Source organism: Saccopteryx leptura, chromosome 13 (genome assembly GCF_036850995.1).
Source record: "Saccopteryx leptura isolate mSacLep1 chromosome 13, mSacLep1_pri_phased_curated, whole genome shotgun sequence".
Lineage (NCBI taxonomy): Eukaryota > Metazoa > Chordata > Mammalia > Chiroptera > Emballonuridae > Saccopteryx > Saccopteryx leptura.
This window is the reverse complement of record NC_089515.1, coordinates 40686138-40706420: the sequence shown is the minus strand read 5'-3', so window position 1 is coordinate 40706420 and position 20283 is coordinate 40686138. Positions and strand designations below refer to the sequence as shown.

Sequence of the window (20283 nt, the reverse complement as noted above, 5' to 3'; positions counted from 1 at the left end):
GCAGCCTAGACCCACAGGGAAAAGAAGACTCCACTACCCAAGAGTGGAGACCTCTGGAGCAGCCCGACCTCCTCCTCCTCCTCCCTGAGGTTGGTTCTCACACAGGTCATCATCAATCTCTGCCCAGACCACTGGGCCATACAATTCAGTCCCAATGACCCCATTCCCCTGCCCAGCAAAAGATCCCCTGAGCCGTCTGACCTGTTGTGGCGCAGTGGATAAAGCGTCGACCTGGAAATGCTGAGGTCGCCGTTCGAAACCCTGGGCTTGCCTGGTCAAGGCACATATGGGAGTTGATGCTTCCAGCTCCTCCCCCCTTCTCTCTCTCTGTCTCTCTCTCTCCCTCTCTCTCTCCTCTCTAAAAATGAATAAAGAAAAAAAAAAGATTTTAAAAAAAAGAAAGAAAGAAAGAAAAAAGATCCCCTGAGCCTTGCACCCAGGGGCTGGGTCCCTTTTACCTGCCTGTGTATCTGTCTAGCTACTTGTTTCCTTTCTCTCTCCTGATAATTCCCGTCCGACTCCACTGCCGACACAAACACGTCCCACAGGCTGTTCTCCCTCAAACTAGCCTCATTCCCCTGCTTGATGTCACCTGGAAAGAGCATTTCAGTTCAACCTCTCTGTTGTAACGAGAGGTGGAGGTCCAGAGAGGGTAAGAGACTTTCCCAAGATCACAGAGCAGTGGTAGACTGAAGTCTAGAACTTCTGTGCCCCCGGGTTACTGCTCCAACTGAGTATCCGAGGAACCTGGCGTTTCTAGTTACGGGGAATAATGCAGCTGGCAGATACGCAAGGTGGTCCCTGGGCCCTGGGGTATCAATCACACTGTGGCTAGGGACTGGGTGATGGAAAGCATTTACTGCTGGGGGGGCTACAGGAAGGGGTACCCCATCCAGGGAGCAGTCAACATCCCAGGAAGGTGGACACAGGGAATGCAACAGGGATGGATGAAGAAGGGGAGGTAACAACACTTAACCTGGACCGTGCAAATTCGGGTGGTTTCCCCATTCTCCTCTAGTTCTGCTGTGCCTGCTGCTCGAGTTCTGTGCACACGGAGCTATTTACCTTCATAATGAGGGAAAGTGGGCCTTCAAGCCCGATTCCGACAGTCACACTCGGGAGCCAGCCTTCTTTCCCGGGAGTCACACAAGATGTGACATGTGCCTGCAGAACGCCACCAGGAGAAACGAAGCCACAAGCTGGCCGGCGGCTATGGCTATTCGCAAGGCTCTCCCTCCATGAGCACGAGCAACGCCGGACTTCCCGGGTGGCCAGGCACCCCGGGTCACGGCATCGCAGCCTCAGAACTGGCCGGGACCTTTGTCAGAAAGTCCACACAGGCCTCCCGAGGCAGGGGAGGCAGGTAACTGACTGTACCTGGATGGATGCTCACTGAAGTCTCCACGAAAGCTAACGGAAGTGGGGCAGGGGGTAGCCAGGGGTCCGACAAGAGCCCACCCAACATGTACCCACATCAGAAGGACCGTTTACAGAGGAGAAGGAACGCAAGGGCACAGTCACCAACCAGCGAACACCAGCCACACAAGCCAAGGGTCTGCTGTGACAACTCACCACAGGAGGGGACATGCCCTCCGTCACAGACACTGAAGATCTAGGCGTTTACCATACAGTTTCCTGGCAAGCGGCAGTCAGATGACTCGTGCTGACAAGGGTCCTCAGGAACAGGCACCTTTTTCGAATTCAGAAAAAGAGCACCACCTGGGCTAGCAGTGGCCCCATCAGCATTCTAACCCCACACAAGCCTCAAGGGATTCAATCCAAAATGCCCGGCACTGCTGGGAACCCCTTCTAGGGTCCAGGCCCCAGCAGTCTCAGTACCTCTCGCTCCCATCCACCCCAGGGTGCACCTGGGAGCATGCTGGCAGGTGCAGAGATGAGCAGACAAACTGCCTCCCAAGGTGTGGCCTCCTCAACTGGGAGCAGACTGGCAGGTATAAATCTTCAGGTCCACAAAGTCAACAACCATTTTAGCACTTGTCAGAAAATGGACAGGGTGACGAGGTCACCAGTTTGAGCATGGGGTCACAGACATGACCCCATAGTCGCCGGCTTGAACCCAAAGGTTCCTGGTTTGAGCAAGGGATCACTCGCTCTGCTGTAAACCCCCCCCCCCCCATCAAGGCACATATGAGAAGCCATCAATGAACAACTAAGGTGCCACAACTATGAATTGATGCTTCTCATCTCTCTCCCTTCCTGTCTGTCTGTCCTTCTCTCTTTCTTTAAAAAAAAAAAAAAGGAGGAGGACAGGATGAGAAAAAGAAACTGTATCAGCCCAAAAGAGCTGCCCAAGATGAGCTGCAGGCCAGAACTGCCCCACTGGGGACACCAGCTCAGCCCCGGGCCATGGCGTGAGGACAGGCCATGCTCAAGTCAAAGGTGATGTTTCCGTTAGGAAAAAATAATCAATCTCGAGTCTCCAAACTCTCCAGCAGGGCCGGGAACAAGGCTGCCCCTCACAGTGCTCCACTGCACTCTGACAAGTGTGTGGTTAGAAAAAGATTGTTTTGCTTCCCTTTCCCAGCCCAAAGTCTCAGTTTCTGAACAATACATTTTCCCAGTTCACTGTAACTCAGCTCAAAAACAAATCAATGAGGCCATTTCTGGAGGGAACTGTCAGAAGGACCCGTGGGGGCAGGTAGGAGTACTTTAAATGCAGCTCCATCTCAGTAGAGAGAAAGTCACAAATCAGGGGAAACCAATGCCCGCCTAACCTCCTGGTGACATCAACCCTGGTCCCAAAGTCATCCACTAAGGGGTCATTTCAGCTTGTCTCTAGCCCCTGCGGATCTTTCCAGGCTTGTTCTGGCCCCACAAAGTGCCAACTGTGTGTTCTGGAAAAAGGTCCATCATCTCCATATGCCTGTTACCTCACCTGTTAAATAGGGACAGACATACCTTCTTCACAGACTTGAGAGAATCGTATGAGGTAAGCATGCACAGTGTGCCTGGCACATAGTTATTTTATTATTAGATCAAACGGGGATAAAAATGGAGTTTGCTATTCATTATTATGAGAGGGTAGATACATGAACTTACAGTGACAGGCTCTAAAGACACATAAAGATAAAAACAATAGCAGAAGAATTGTATAGGGTTAAGGGCGGACATTTTCCCCTTTTAAAAAAATTTGCGCCCTGGCCGGTTGGCTCAGCGGTAGAGCGTCGGCCTGGCGTGCAGGAGTCCCAGGTTCGATTCCCGGCCAGGGCACACAGGAGAAGCGCCCATCTGCTTCTCCACCCCTCCCCCTCTCCTTCCTCTCTGTCTCTCTCTTCCCCTCCCGCAGCCAAGGCTCCATTGGAGCAAAGATGGCCCGGACACTGAGGATGGCTCTGTGGCCTCTGCCTCAGGTGCTAGAATGGCTCTGGATGCAACAGAGCGACGCCCCAGATGGGCAGAGCATTGCCCCCTGGTGGGCATGCCGGGTGGATCCCGGTCGGGTGCATGCGGGAGTCTGTCTGACTGCCTCCCCATTTCCAGCTTCGGAAAAATGAAAAGAAAAAAAAATCAGAAAAAAAAAATTGCATTTGTGTTGTAATCATTTTAAAATAAAAATTGCAGAAATTATTTTCATGCCCAAAGAATCAACTAAAAATTAATTTTCCTCCAAAGGACTCTCATCTTACATTGTAATGAACACAGGAAATGTAATTAGACTGACAAAGAACCTGAAGGAACTTAATGAATAATCACATAATAAGAAAAACTAGGCCCTGGCCAGGGGCTGAGTGGATAGAACGTCAGCCTGGCTTACGCACATCCCAGGTTCAATTCCCAGTCAGAGCACATAGGAGAAGCAACCTTCTGCTTCTCCACCCATCCTTCCTCCCTCTTTCCTTCCCATACCCAGTGGCTCAATGGGTTTGAGCGTGGCCCCAGGTGCAGAGGATAGCTCCATTAGACCACATCGGCCTCAGGCACTAAAAAAAGCTCAGTACTTGAGCACCGGACCCAGACGGGGTTGCCAGGTGGATCGTGGTGGGAGTATATGCTGGAGTCTGCCTCAGTGTCTCCCCTCATCTCACCTAAAAAGAAAAGAAAAGAAAAGAAAAGAAAAGAAAAGAAAAGAAAAGAAAAGAAAAGCTAGCAATTACTATAAGGCAAGCCTTCTACCAAGGGCCTTACACGTGTCCACTCTGTGAATCCGCATCAAAAGCCTAGGAAAGAGGCACTGTTATTATGTCCATTTTACAAATGAGAAAACTGGAGCACAATAAGCAGGGTACCCAAGATCACAGAGCTGGGGTGGCAGAGGCCACGGTCCACACAGAGGCAGAGGATGCTGTGAGAGCCCCCCCACCCCACCCCCACCCCCAGAGCTCACTCGACTACAAGCTCAAGACTGTTGACTGCGAAGCTACACATTTCAGGCTCCATCTGTTTTTTGTTTTGTTTTTGTTCTCAAGCCACATGAACAACATCAGCCCATGTGGCAGGCAAACTAGAGGGCTTCAAATAATTAATGTTCCCAAGAGCAGCCCTTAGCAAACAACGGCTGGGGCAGTTGGTAGATAAATGCCTCAGCACCTGCCTCTGGCTGGGATAACACTCACATATCTCTGAGAATTCCCCAACAGGCCTGAGGCCCAAGTGCCCTCAAAGGTCACTAACTTGCTAGCACACCTTTACTGGCTGCTTCTGTTCCCTGTGGGTTTTTCTGGGATCACCTCAAAACCAAAAAAAAAAACATACAAAAAATGACCTTGCCACCCATTCTTGTCTCAAGGTCTGCTTGAGAGGAGGGGCTGCCAACCCAAAAACCAACGCACAGTAGAGCGCGGCTACGCACACCCCACACACGCTGACCACCAGGCTCCCCTCCAGCACCAAGGAAAGCACAGGCACATTGCTTCAGGGGCGACCCCAAAGTGCGCACCTTCGGAGGGTCCTGACAACAGGTCCTTAAATCATGAACTGTCGCCCTGGCCAGTTGGCTCAGTGGTAGAGCGTCGGCCTGGCGTGCAGAAGTCCCAGGTTCGATTCCCAGCCAGGGCACACAGGAGAGGCGCCCATCTGCTTCTCCACCCCTCCCCCTCTCCTTCCTCTCTGTCTCTCTCTTCCCTTCCTGCAGCGAGGCTCCATTGGAGCAAAGATGGCCCGGGTGCTGGGGATGGCTCCTTGACCTCTGCCCCAGGCACTGGAGTGGCTCTGGTCGCAACAGAGCGATGCCCCAGAGGGGCAGAGCATCGCCCCCTGGTGGGCAGAGCGTCGGCCCTGGTGGGTGTGCCGGGTGGATCCCGGCTGGGCGCATGCGGGAGTCTGTCGGACTGTCTCTCCCCGTTTCCGGCTTCAGAAAAATACAAAAAATAAATAAAATAAAAAAATCATGAATTGTTAAGCACTGGCCTGAATGTGTGTGGCCTGGTGTCTGGGGAGTTTGCAGGGAGTTGAGGGACCTGAGGCGTCACCCAGCAAGCCTTCTGCTCCCCAGGGGCCCAGCGAAGCGTTCTCACGAAGCACAGCGAGCCTGTGAGGGGGAAGCTCGGCCAAGGAGCAGAGGCTGACTTTCTATCCCGGGCACGAGGCCGTCTGGGAAAGTTACCAGCGAGCATTTCTCACACGTGTGTTACATGGCAAGCCCAGCGCTCGACACATACATGCATTTGCCAATTTAATCCACTGAGATTCTCCCCACTGTGCAGAACAGGGGACTGGGGCTTACAGAAGGGGAGTGACTTGTCCACGGTCACACAGCTACTAGACAGCTTAGCTGAGACACGTACCAGGTGTCCCCACGTGGCTGGGGCTTCCGGGTTCGGTTATCTGCAGAGATACACAGCCCCAATCTCTGCTATCCCTGCTCAGGGTCAATGCGCAGATGTGAGGAGCACTAGTCTGCAGCGCCCTCCTGCTCACAGTGCTCCTCCCGTAGGGCCCACCATATCCAGGACCTGCAGGTCCTCCCAAGTCTTGTCTTCTCTGACCCTGTCCCGTTAGCTTTCAGTTAAATGACTTGGCCTTCACTGCCCATCATCCTGTGGGCCTTGGCGATGTCCCCAGCCCATACCCACCTACTCTAACTCCCCAAATCCCTGCTATAAGATCGAAGTGGCAAATCGAAGAAAACACATTCTCGGATTATACTTTCCTTTACCTAAGTCTACAAGCCTTGTTCTCAAAGAAGTGAATTTGAATAAACCCAGTAACATCTGTTTCTTAACACTCTAGGCTGGTCTTCTGACATCACGCGCCTTGTGCTAACAAGACGCTCCAAAGAATTTGTCAAGTACAGCCATTTCGGCTGAGCTGCCTTCTCAAAGAACCCCCTCTAAGTCTCCCAAGGAGACAAATGCACCGCGTTTCTTTAAAATATGCAAGTCTGGCAACTCGAAAAGGGTACCATCTGGTTCACATCATTTCTGCATGAGGTTTCTGAAAAGCCGATAGCACGTGCACGGGCCTCTCCCGCCACGGAACAGCCCGTTCCTGCCGCACAAACGGGCTCGGGGAATGGAGGCCAGGACGGGCCGTGGTCCTCGCAAGGGGGTCCAATGTTCAAGTCTCTTAGAACACGGCTCACGAGTGAAAATACACGTATTGAAGCGAAGTTATGCAAGACAGGAAAGATACACAGGAAAACAGCATCACCCTCAGAATCTCTTTGAGTGCCGGGAAAAGGAAGTCGTGACGCTGGCAGGAAAAGCTCGCTGGGTCTCTTTCAAACTGAAGCCAGGAGAAGGCGGAAGATAGTCGGAATAATTAAAACAAGAAGGATGAGGCCCTGGCCGGTTGGCTCAGTGGTAGAGCGTCGGCCTGGCGTGCAGAAGTCCCGGGTTCGATTCCCGGCCAGGGCACACAGGAGAAGCGCCCATCTGCTTCTCCACCCCTCCCCCTCTCCTTCCTCTCTGTCTCTCTCTTCCCCTCCCGCAGCCAAGGCTCCACTGGAGCAAAGATGGCCCGGGTGCTGGGGATGGCTCCTTGGCCTCTGCCCCAGGCGCTAGAGTGGCTCTGGTAGCAACAGAGCGACACCCCGGAGGGGCAGAGCATCGCCCCCTGGTGGGCAGAGCGTAGCCCCATGGTGGGCGTGCCGGGTGGATCCCGGTCGGGCGCATGCGGGAGTCTGTCTGACTGTCTCTCCCCGTTTCCGGCTTCAGAAAAAAATTAAAAAATTAAAAAATAAAACAAGAAGGACGGATGACGGAAGTGGGCAGAACCCAACCAGGCGAGCGAGGGCTGTTTCCCTGGCGAGGAATCCCTAACGCCAGTGACCTGTAACCAAAAAAAAACGCTTCTTGGGTTCCTGTCCACAGACCAGGGCCGCCCTTCTCCAGCACCGCCCACTGCGGACAGAGGCGTCCAGTGAGTGACAGTGACGGCCAGTGAGGCATGAGCAGAGAGGTGACTTCAGGGTCCAGGAGTCTCCTGACTTACAAAGGATGACTCTATTCCAGAGGGAGGCCCTTCCCAGGGCATCAGGATGGGTCGGATTGGTTGAGCGATTGGAGATTTTCCAAACAATGCACAACCCAAGTGCAGACACAGACAAAACGTTTTCAGCATTTCGTCCAGGGCTCCCGGAATGTGCACACCAACATCCATCAGTTCCCCCGACAGACGGCTCAGAGCAGAGGTTGGGGCTTTTCTGGGAAGGGCCAGACACTAATATCTCAGGCTGCGCACACCACACGGTCTCGTCATAGCTGTTCACCTCCGCCATTACGGGGAAACCTCCGCCATTACGGGGAAACCGTGGCCGGAGACAGCACGCGTGCAAAAGAGCATGGCGCTCTTCCAATAAAACTTTATAAATATGGGATCTGGATCACATGTAATTATCATGTATCACAAAATAATATTCTTTTTTTTTTTTTCCAACCATTAAAATATTGTATGGCCCTGGCCAGTTGGCTCAGCGGTAGAGCATCAGCCTGGCGTGCGGGGGATCCGGGTTCGATTCCCGGCCAGGGCACATAGGAGAAGCGCCCATGTGCTTCTCCACCTCCACCCCCTCCTTCCTCTCTGTCTCTCTCATAAATGGTGACAAGTACTAAACCATACCTGCCGAGGAATCACACAGGCCTGTCCCTGAGTCCCCACAAGGCTTTTACACGGGTAAAAACCTTGTAAAAAGAGGGCTAAGAACAGCACCTTCTTTATAGAGCTGGCATGAGGATGAAACACGGTCCTGCTTCTAAAAACATCTTGCACGGCAAGATTACACTAATCCGCACTAACTGCAAAATTACACTAATCAGCACTAACACTCGTGGAGTGACTGGTCGGTTGATGGCAAAACATTTTTCCTGGTTGTGGCAATAAGGTTTTTAGAAGTCCTGACTCCTCGTTTATAAAAGCCAACACGTAACACAAAGTAGACGCCAGAGTTAAACACAAAATGAACACAACAAAAGGAACATTTAACTTTGGTGCCATGCTTGAGTTCCCCAGCTGTCGAGAATCGAGAAACCTCAAATTTCTGTAAGGTTGTGCACGTGAAGTCATGAAAAAAAGAATGCAGCCATGAATAGTCATGTGTTCACACAACAGCATTTCTGAAGACTCCTTGTGTGATAAGCAGTTTCTAATTTCGAGTAGGAGGAGCCCAACAAGTAACCAAAATAATTTCAACACAATAAACATGACACTATTGATGGGTGGACGCCCAGAGGTCAGGGAACAGTGAGGAGAGCAACCGCTTCGAAGAAGGAAAAAGAGGCTCTGGCCAGTGGCTCAGTGGATACAGTGTCAGCCTGGCATGCAAACATCCTGGGTTCAATTCCTGGTCAGGGCACACAGGAGAAATGACCATTTGCTTCTTTCCCTCTTCCCCTCCTACAGCCAGTGGCTTGACTGAGTGTGGCCCCGGTGCTGAGGATAATTCAGTTGGTCAAAGCACATCAACCTCAGGCACTAAAAGTAGCTTGGTACTTCAGCATCAGCCATGAATGGGTTTGCCAGGTAGATTTTGGTCAGGTTGTATGTGGGAGTCTGCCTCACTATCTCCCTTACTCTCATCTAAAAAAATAGCAATAATGAAAATTTAATAAAATAAAATAAAGAAGGAAGAGGGAGGCTCTGGCTGGGTAGCTCAGGTGGTTAGAGCATCGTCCCTATACAACAAGGTTGCAGGTTCAATCCCCAGTCAGGATACATACAAGAATCAACTAGTGGATGCATAAATAAGTGGAACAAAACATTGATCTCTCTCTCTCTCCCCCACCCTTCCTCTCATTCTAAAAATAATAAGTAATAAAAATAAAAATGAAGACTGTGACTGTGGATGAGGAAGGAGAATAGAGGAAGCTGAGGAGGCTGGAGCCCTGCGGGCTCTGAGATGAGGGGACAGAGACTTTCCAGGAAGTAGTGATACCAGAACAAAGGAGTGGATGAGCTCAAGGCTCCTGGAAAACGGAGCTAGAAGCTGCTAGGAGGAGCTGGGCCAGCAGGAAAGGTCATTGCACACCAACTTAAGGAGCTGAGAGTCTAGTCTATGCCTCTGGGGACCCCACAGCAACTGGGAAGGGAAATGACACGGTCAAATCTCACCATCATGAGAAATCAACCCTAAAGAGACGGGACCGCGTGTTTTAGACCATGACTGTCTTTTCTTGGAAAAAGCACTTGGACTAAGACATCAATCTGAATAGCAGAAATCCAGGATGAATGAAGTTCAAGGATCTTGGCTGACCCTTTTCAAACAAATTTTACAAGTTCTATAAAATGTATTAAAATCTGTCTTAAGATACGTAACTTTTACTTTTGACATGCTGAGGCTCAGTGAAAGCACCCAAGAAGAGGTTCTGTCTGCCTTAGAATATTCTAGAAACCACCTCTTCTCAAAATACTTCCAAATAGGCCCTGGCCGGGTAACACAATTGGTTAGAGAGTCATGCTGATATGCAAAGGTTGCAGGTTCAATCCCTGGTCAGGGCACATACAGAACCAGATCGATGTTTCTGTCTCTCTCTCTCTCCCTTCCTCTCTAAAATCAATAAATAAAAAAAATTAATATATATTTACAAATAGGTCACACAAGCAAAGCACGGGCTCCGCCTCATGTCTGGCCAGGATTCGCACACTGGCATGAGCTGCGCACTCCCTCCTGAGCCTGGTTCCGCTGCTCCGCCCACTCGTCGGGATCACGTGGGGACAGCTCTCTGCCCTCACTCCGGACCACCTCACAGTCACCACACTAGGCCAGCTGGGCTCCTGCCAACAGCCCAACACCACAGTACATGGGCAAATAGATGCTCAGTTCGGTTCCACCCAATCTGCATGCCAACAATGTCTCCAGGAACTCTGGACCAAACGCCAAGAGCTGTCTCTACAGAAACCATCTTTAGATCCTAAGCAAGTACCAGCAACACCGTGGGCGACTGGGAATCGTCCTGCTACTATTCCGAACCTGAGAAAGAGCAGGCCTGCAGGGGCGCCTATGGCGTGTATGCCTCAGCCTTTTAAGCAGAAGGCAGAAGTTGCCAACTACTTGACAGCAGGTGTATGAATTCATCTCATGTGTTTTTCTTTTGGGATGAACAGCTTTTTAATATTTTAATTAATTGCCAATATTTCAAAACTAGGAAATGTGACAGAAAGTCTGGGTTTTGACCCTGGCCAGGTAGCTCAGTTGGTTAGAGTACCATCCGCATACACCAAGGTTGCAAGTTTTATGCCTGGTCAGAGCACATGCAAGAATCAACGAATGAATGAATGAATGAATGAATGAATGAAGGGAAATAACAAATCGATTTTTTTTCTCTCTCTCTCCTCTCCCTGTAAGATCAATTAAAAGAAAAAAAAATCTGGGTTTTGAACATTCCTCCCCCCAAATCACAAGGATCTAGGTAAACAACAGGTTGGAGTTAAACAGAAACAGACTATTAGTGGATGGCTGCTGAGCACCTACTACGTGCCAAGCAGTGTTTAAAAGGTTTAGAGGACAAGCAATTATCAGACAGTCGTATCTGCTAAGAAGGGATGTTAACTGGGTACCACAAACGACTCACAACTCAGGAAACTGACTCCTCTACCTGCCGACAAAAGGATCCAGGAAAGAAGAAACGTAACTGGGAGACGGGCGCACCAGCAGGAGCCAAATCCCTGAAAAAATGAGCAGATATGGAGCTCAAAACAGGAGAGAGAGCAGCCAGCCAGGTGTGCCGGGTCCTTGTCCCAGCAGGAGAAACAGGTGCACCCACACCTTCGCTGACGCGTCCCTCTGGACTTTGGAACTGTGTCCTGTAAGGAGACAGAACTCGGTGTGGATGACAGGAGAGGGCTCAGATGTCCGGCTCACTGGGGAGCACCCAAGTCCTCCAGGGTGGGTTAGCAGCAGCTTCTACCGTGGACAGAGCTCATGAGCAGGGAGCACGTGCGGTCATCAGTGATGGAGAAAGATGCATCCAGTGCGGGGGACAGACAGCACGGCCCGGTGAACCCGAAAGAAAGTCACAAGAAACAACACCGGGCTCAGAAACGTCACTGCTGTTGGTGCCAGGGTCCAAACTCATGGGGATGACCTTGGGAATAGCCGGGAAGAGCCCCCGGAAATAGTTAGAATAGTCAGAACTGCAACAATGCCTATTGCTTCCCCAGCCCCCTCCCCCGACTAAACACCTTCCCAGGTTTCTACTGAAAAGCAAAATCCAGTTCTCCACATTTTGCTAATGGAGATTCTCTTTTTTCCCTTTTTCTCCAATTGAGAGGAGGGGAGATAGAGAGACAGATTACTGCATGTACCCCAACCAGGATCCACCCAGCAACCTCATCTACAGCTGATGCTCTGCCCATCTGGGGCCATGCTCACAACTGAGCTATTTTTAGCGCCTGAGGCAGAGGCTCCACTGAACCATCCTCAGCGCCCAGCGCCAATGTGCTCAAAGCAATCAAGCCATGGCTGCAGGAGGAGAAGAGAGAGAGAGATGGGAAGGGGTGGAGAAACAGATGGTCACTTCTCCTGTGTGCCCTGACCAGGAATCAAACCCTGGACATCCACATGCCAGCCAACAATCTATCACTGAGCCAACTGGCCAGGGTCTGATGGAGACCATTTAGAATACGTTTGCCAATTATTCAGGCAAATAAAATAGCATATAAGTTCTGTTTACTGGCAGTTTTATTTTATAGGTAAAGCATGCCAACAATAACCCCTCCCAAATGCATGCTACACCCCCACACACACCCACTTAACTTTGGGAAATATATTTACAGTCACTTTTTAAGTAAAACTGAAAAGTTAATCTGGGGCCCTGACTTGTTTGCTCAGTGGTAGAGTGTCGGCCTGGTGTGTGGATATCCCAGGTTCAATTCCGGGTCACAACCCACAGGAGAAGCGCCCATCTGCTTCTCCACCCCTCTCCCTTTCCCTTGTCTATCTCTCTTTTCCCTTCCTGCAGTCATGGCTCAATTGGAGCAAGCTGGCCCAGGTGCTGAGGATGGCTCCATGACTTCCCCTCAGACACTAAGAAGCACTGAACTGCTGAGCAACGGAGCACCATCCCAGATGGGCAGAGTATCACCCCCTAGTGGGCTTGCCGGGTGGATCCCAGTCAGGGCACATGCGGGAGTCTGTCTCTGCCTCCCCTCCTCTCGCTAAATTAAAAAAAAAAAAATTAATTTGAAAAAATATCTGTCCTAAAAAAATTCCTGCTTTCAAATGCATTTTAAGATCAAATTCCAAATTCCAAATGACACCCTAAGTGACATTTACTTTAGAGGAAAAAGTTACCAGAGGTCAGAAATATGTGGATTGTACCGTGTCCTTCAAATATTACAAAAATCAAAAATCAATTTGGTGCGAACATGTATGCTTGCACCCTGACTTAAAAAATAATACTGTGGCCCTGGCCGGTTGGCTCAGCGGTAGAGCGTCGGCCTGGCGTGCGGAGGACCCGGGTTCGATTCCCGGCCAGGGCACACAGGAGAAGCGCCCGTTTGCTTCTCCACCCCTCTGCCGCGCTTTCCTCTCTGTCTCTCTCTTCCCCTCCCGCAGCCAAGGCTCCATTGGAGCAAAGATGGCCCGGGCGCTGGGGATGGCTCTGTGGCCTCTGCCTCTGGCGCTAGAGTGGCTCTGGTCGCAACATGGCGACGCCCAGGATGGGCAGAGCATCGCCCCCTGGTGGGCAGAGCGTCGCCCCTGGTGGGCGTGCCAGGTGGAGCCCGGTCGGGCGCATGCGGGAGTCTGTCTGACTGTCTCTCCCTGTTTCCAGCTTCAGAAAAATGAAAAAAAAAATAATAATAATACTGTATAGGTTTAGGGATTAATTCATGAAGCAATCGATGTGGATGGGAGCAAGAATGTTTCAGGCTCAACCTATTTTCTGATGCATCTAAGAAAAAAAATATAAATCATTATGGATTTTGCAAAGTGCAGTTTTATCTTTGTCTCTAATGAGAAAATGAAACAAGAGCCATTCACTGCCTCTCGAGAGAGTCTCATAATATACAGAGAACATCTTTCTCAGAACTGTTTGCCCATAAATGGCCAGTCGGTCATTACAGGGCAAATGTCCGGGCTGCCTGCAACTGCTCATTTTTCTGGTTAATGCATTAAAAGAGAAAGAGAAAAAGTTACCCCCAAAAGCTGTCTCGCATGCCCATATTCCCTGTTGTTGTTGGGTCACGTACCCGGGGGTTCAAGGGCACTGCTGTGTAAGGACAGAAAAAGGTCAGTTTAACGTAAGCCCACACTGTCATCAGCATCTAGTGTCAGCACTAGCTGGTTAGTTTTGGGAGAGAAGAAGGCAGAGAGGAGATGTAACTCTTGCCTAGACCTTCATGGGATGGGGAGCCAGCTCCCGGAAACCCAGAGGGAGGCACGGTGCCAGTCAGAGCAAGCACAGGTGTGGCCTGAGGTCCCACGCCAACGACAATGAACACACTGCGGAGCAGCGGCGCTGGTGTGGTTATCGGGTGTGAACATTTTTCCTGGTCCAGCGCCGCATTTCACAGGAAACCACAATCCCATCAGCGACCTATTTGTGTGCACCTCTAGTAACTCAAGCTGCACCCCAACAAAAGACTTTAACAATGTATTTAATTACATACTTGGGACACTGGGGTTCCAGTCCCGGATGCCGCAGGAAAGAATTACATTTTGTATTTGACCCCGACCCTTCTCATTTCAGTTTATTCCTCCCTCTTTCCTGCCGGTCTTCACGTGCTTCCCACACGGTGCTGAACCCCTGTGTTTACAGCTCTTCATTCTCTGCAAAGGGATTTTTTTTTTCCTTCAGGGGTCAGTGAGGGATCAAGAAAGAAGAACCAGTTAACCAGGAGGCTATTGGTCACTTTAACTTGCCTACCATTGACAGAGATCATCTGTCAGTCAGGGTCCTGGCTCCCTTATTTGTAAAAGACTTCTCTGATCAACTTTGTCTTTGTCTAAAATACTTTAAGTGGATTACTTAAACACTTCAGGACTGGAAAATATATATCTCTATATACATACATATCTATACACACACATATACACACACTGTATTGAGATATAAAACGCATACCATATAATCTGCCTATTAAGTGTGCAATTCAGTGGTTTTTAGTATATTCACAGAACTGTGCACTTAATTTTAGAACAGAGACGCAGCTTCTAAATCCTCTAATCCAGGGGTAGTCAACCTTTTTATACCTACCGCCCACTTTTGTATCTGTTAGTAGTAAAATTTTCTAACTGCCCACCAGTTCCACAGTAATGGTGATTTATAAAGTAGGGAAGTAACTTTACTTTATAAAATTCATAAAGCAGAGTTACAGCAAGTTAAAGTATATAATAATGATTACTTACCAAGTATTTTATGTTGGATTTTCACTAAGTTTGGCAGAATAAATCTTTATAAAACAACTTACTATAGTTAAATCTATCTTTTTATTTATACTTTGGTTGCTCCGCTACTACCCGCCATGAAAGCTGGAATGCCCACTAGTGGACTGTAGGGACCAGGTTGACTAGCACTGCTCTAATAATTCATCACAAAGAGAGAAACCAAGGTCCAGAGGGGTTAAGTCACATTCCCAGGGTCACAGAGCTGGCCAGTGGCAGAACCAGGCCTGGACCCCTGGAGATTAGTAAGCCACTGACATCATCCAGGACTCCCGTTCCCCTGCCCTGGGAAAGCTCTACATGAATTAAAACCTGCTGTTAAAATCTCTAAGAGAAACATTTGCTGTTAAAATATCCTGCTCCCTCTTATATTAAACTCAGCCTAATTTCTTCGCCAAATCTGTCACATTGCAAGAGTTCTTAGAAAGACTTCTAGAACAGATAAAAATCTATCTAGGGGGCACTCTGACTACAAAAATGACCAGAGAGAATCTGTGATATCTTTCTTTTCAGATAAATTCACGAAGATTTCAGCCAATGCAAAAAAAAAAAAAAAAGCTAAATTAGACCCTCTGCTCATTTGGTTCGTAATGCACTGATTACAGGGCGTTAACCCAAACAGCCTCATCATATTTTTCCAATACCAATAACTTCCTAAGATTTCAACCATTAGTCACGTTGGTTAGTGGTCAGAAACCAACCTGAATTACCCAAGGGCTTATGGGTTGGTTCTCTCTCAGATTTGCTTCTATGATGCCCATACCCAGCAAAAGGACATTTTTCAAAAGAGGAGGTTGATTCCCTGTCAATGAGAAGGAAGCCAGAGTGACCAGTACAGCCAGCGATGGCTCTGGCATTGACCTCCGCACGGTGGCACCCGGCCTGAGAGCCAGGTCCTGGTTCACAGCAGCTCTGTTGGAGGTCCCTGCTCCCTGGGTTCCCGTGACACTCTTCTCTCCCTTGCATGCGCCCACTTCCTTCCTTCCTGTGTTCCTCCACCCAAAAACTTTCATTTCTTCTGTGTTCCTATACTGAGTAGCCACTCTTACCAAGTACTGGGCTACACAAGTCCCTAAATGTGGGTGCTCCTTAGAGTCTATATTTAGCTCACTGTACACTGTCTTACTTTCCATTTGCTCTTTTATTTTTCAATCTCCATTTAGGCTGGAAATGCCAAAAATAAGTCTGTAGCGCCAGTCCTGGCCCCATGCCCTGTACCCCAGGTAAGGATAAGCACCTGCGCCCAAGCCAGTGACATCTGCACGTCCCACAGACCTCTCTAAGTGCCCAGAGTCAGCAGGGAGTCCACCATCGCCCCTCACCAACTGATCCCTCCGCTGGCTCTTCATCTCCCTGAAGAGCTCCCCACCCAGCTTCCTCGTGGAAGGGGAGTGAAGGAAGAGAAGAGGAACTGAGGCGACAAGAAGAGAATCCTGTCATCCCCGCTGCTTTTTGGGCCAACTTGTGGGAGACGCAGGATGAGACCTCAGAAATGTGGATGCCTAATGAAGTCTGTCCACCTGGCTGCAGCAAAGTCTGGGGGCTGCGGGGAGGGAGGGGCGGAGCAACAGGTGCAGGGGTGCAGGCACAGGACAGGTTTCACAGGGTGAGCTCTGCTGTGGCCGCCTGAGGCTCCAACACTGGAATACGAATTGACTTGTCCACACACACGGATTTCACGCCTCCCTGCCTGTTTTCCTGTTTCCTCTGCTCAGAGCGCCCTTCCTCCTTTCCTCCCAACCCCAACCACAAACTGCTCCTCATATTTAATTCTCCAACGACGTCTCCTCCTCCGAGGATCTTTCCCGTACGCCCCCGCGGTGTTGTCTGCCATCCTCTGCGCGTGGAGGTGTGTCTAACACTGTTTACTTGTCTGTCTCAGTGTCTCACCACCAGATCTGCAGCTCTTTAAGAGCAGCAGCTTGGTGCCCAGCCCGGGGCGATCGGGGGAGGCGGCGGGGGAGGAAGGTCAGCGGTGCGGACCCCGGCCCGGAGCGGGACACACTCGGGTCCACTGCGAAGCGCGCGCCCAGGAAGCGGCGCCACCGGCCCGCCGACCCCCACGCGGGCACCGCTCTCCCTGGGTCCTCCTCACAGCCCCAGGCGGGAGAGGCACGAGCGGGGCCTCCCGACGCCCACCCTCTTCCGCGCGGAGACTCTGAGGCGGCCACCTCCTCTGTCCCCCACAAACCCTCAGAATCTCAGCGGCGCGGGCGGGGGCTGGGAGGAGAGAGGCGGGAAGATATGGAGCCCAAGAGGGGGGCCTTGGAGCGTCAGAGCCCTAAATGCCCCGGAGCCTTGGGGACCCGCCTCCCCGCTCCCCGCTCTGCGCCCCCTACCTGGCTGGCTTTGTGGAACTGCTTCTTTAGCCCCGCCACCGACATCGCGGCTGTGCCCGGCCAAGCCTGGGTGGTCTCTGGGTTCGGCCGGGCCACGCGCCCGTGACACGCAGGAGGAGCGGGCGCTGGGGCCGGTCCCCGCGCGCTGGGCTCGGCCGGGCCCGCCTCCCACGGCCACGGCCACCTCCACGGCCTCAGCTGCTGTCACACCCGCACACACGCGCGCACGCAGCTGGCAACACAGCGTTCCAGGGCCCCCGCGCAGCCCATTGGTGGAGCCGCGGCGGATGCAAATGAGATGCTGGGGCCGCCCACGCTACATTGTTGCGTGGGGACCCGGAGGACCCCCAGCGGCGGGAAAGTCAGGTTTGGGAAGCCGGGCGTGGAGAGGACCGGGGCTCAGGGTCCCACCGCGCTCCTGGCTGCGCGCAGGTTGAGATGCACCTGGCTTTATGATGGCCTGGGGAGGAGAGACAGGCACCACCTAGCTATGCTTCTGGGACTTGTGGGTAACCTGCTCCACTCACAGGCAACATCGCCTCCCTCCGGCGCAATTGGGTAGGTTTGTGTTTTAAGAAGGGGACACTAAAATGCGCTTTTGAGTAAAGGCTACAAGGGCAAGGGACCTGCGTAGGAGGAAGAGGCCTGTGAGCGGCTGCGCTGTTTCTTCTCTCCACACGTGGTGCTCGGGTTACAATCTGATCAAAAGATTTTGGTCCTCCAAGAGCCCGAAGTTCGTGTAAATGGCTGATAAATACGGTGCTCACCTCCCTAGAGCTCCGAGCCCACTGTCCTGTGCATTAAGAACAATGATCTCCAAGCAGCCATGAACAGCAAGCTCAGTCTACCCACTCCCCTGCCCTAGGTATTCACCAGATGAAAAACCCAGCTCCCTAGGTGTGTCGCTTACAGTATGATTTTGCACAGGGGCCAGAAGTCAGTGACGTGCATGACGGAGGCCTAGCCAGGAGCCTGGAGCATCCTGGTTGGTCCTCGGCCCTGTGTCCAAGCTGCTCCCAGCAGGTCAGCATCTGTGCTTAATCTGACCACCAAAAGTCCCCAGGGCTCCCGAGACCTACAACCCACTCAGCAATGCTGAACACGGAAAGAAACATCCCACTCCGGTCTCCACCTAAAGAAAGAAGCTCCTCTTTTGTGGGCCCTCCAGGTATCCATCTAGGACGCCCAGGAGCTCCCGTTTGCCCCCGACTCGCAGTTCACTGCCTATTCCCTGGTGTCCACTCCTGGCATCCTGAAATGTCCCCTGACCTCTCCTTTGCCCTTAGCTATCAACTTCCTCATCCCTGACTTGATCCGAGTGAAGATTGGGCTGGTAACTCCCAACTCCCTGTGCCTCAGTTTCCTCGCTTTCCTTTTCAAGGTGTGGACAGGAGCGTTCTTCTCTGATATAGAGAAAATTAGTGAGTTTAGTGGAAGGGATAAAGGCAGCCATCCAGAGGGTTAATTAGCATTACTTGGCTGCGTGCTGTGGGCTTGACAGGGTTAGCAGCCGCCCCCTCCCCCCTCCTCCTGCCAGGAGGCAGAGGCAGCTGGGTCCAGGACTGGGGTCATGGGGTCACGTTCCTGTGTCCTGAGCTAGTCTTAGAATGGGCTCATCTGCCTTTTTTTCTCCAAGAGTTGTTTATTTTTTTCTTTTCTTTTTTTTTTTTTTTGTATTTTTCCAAAGCTGGAAACGGGGAGAGACAGTCAGACAGACTCCTGCATGCGCCCGACCGGGATCCACCCGGCACGCCCACCAGGGGGCGATGCTCTGCCCCTCCCGGGGGTCCCTCTGTTGCGACCAGAGCCACGCTAGCGCCTGAGGCAGAGGCCAAGGAGCCATCCCCAACGCCCAGGCCATCTTTGCTCCAATGGAACCTCGGCTGTGGGAGGGGAAGAGAGAGACAGAGAGGAAGGAGAGGGGGAGGGGTGGAGAAGCAGATGGGTGCTTCTCCTGTGTGCCCTGGCCGGGAATCGAACCCGGGACTTCTGCACGCCAGGCCGACGTTCTACCACTGAGCCAACCGGCCAGGGCTCTCCAAGAGTTGTTTAAATAGCACAGGTTTGAAGAAACTTCCCCTAAACCAAACCAACCCGACTCTGTGCCTTTCCGGAAGAGGCTGATTTCCTTTTCTTTTTAATTTTTCCATTAATGAGAGAAAGAGAGAGAGGCATCAACTCGCTGTTCCACCTGGGTGTTCCATCTAGTTGTGCATTCATTGGCTGCCTCCTGCATGTGCCCTGACTGAGGTTGGAATCTGCAACCTCTGATGTGCTGGGCGGACGCTTGATCCACTGAGACACTGGGCCGGGGCTAAAGGGATGATTTTTATAAAAATACGCTTTGGCATTTCTTCGTGGTTGATAGCACAGACTGGGGCACAAGGAAGTTTACAGTTGTATCCCAGCTCGAATACACTAATTATAAGTAACAATACATGATCAAGTTTCTCTCTTCTGTTAATTTTGGTGATATACCTCTTCATTTAATCAACTGTCAGTTTATACGTCATACTCTCATAATTTTCAAACATCAGAATAATTCATAGACATTTTTCTTTTGTAAGAGTAGTTGTGATTTTTAAAAACTATCTACAAGCAGCAGCAACACCAGCAAGTAATGTTTATTTGGGAGCTCCTTAACCTCTTCATTTCAATGTATGGTTTATTTTTCTTCTTTTATTTTATTTTTTAATAATCGACACATTTAAAATGATAAATTTACGTGAGTGTGGTTTTGATTTCACACCTTGTTTCCATTGTGTGATGTAGCTCTTCTGATTACTTCCCCAATTAACTCGTCATTGCAGTTTTAATTTCCTTTGTAACTCAAATGTTATTTGAGCCAATTTTTAAAAATCTTTTCTTGGTGGTTTGATTGCTTCTAGTCAATGTATATTAAATTCTAGACTGGTAGTGCTATTATCAAATAACATGTCTTGAATTTTTTTAATTTTTTTTAATTTATTAATTTATTTTAGAGAGAAAGGAAGGAAGAGAGAGAAGAAAACATTGATTTGTTGTTCAACTTACTTATGCATTCATTGGTTGATTCTTGTATTTTCCCTGCCTGGGGATCAAACCCCCAACCTTGGTGTATCAGGACAACGCTCTAACCCAGTGGTCCCCAACCTTTTTTGGGCCACGGTCCGGTTTAATGTC

General features: G+C 50.6%; 1 protein-coding gene across 1 annotated transcript in view; it reads right to left on the bottom strand.

Moving 5' to 3' along the window:
- Positions 1-17351, bottom strand: part of LOC136384642 (endophilin-A3) — a 75201-nt gene extending 57850 nt beyond the window's left edge. Inside the window, exon 1 of the mRNA XM_066355074.1 lies at positions 17122-17351. Within this exon, the coding sequence (XP_066211171.1) occupies positions 17122-17166 (45 nt within the window). The 5' untranslated portion in view covers positions 17167-17351. The remainder of the gene's footprint in view (positions 1-17121) is intronic.
- Between the last annotated feature and the right edge of the window lie 2932 nt (positions 17352-20283).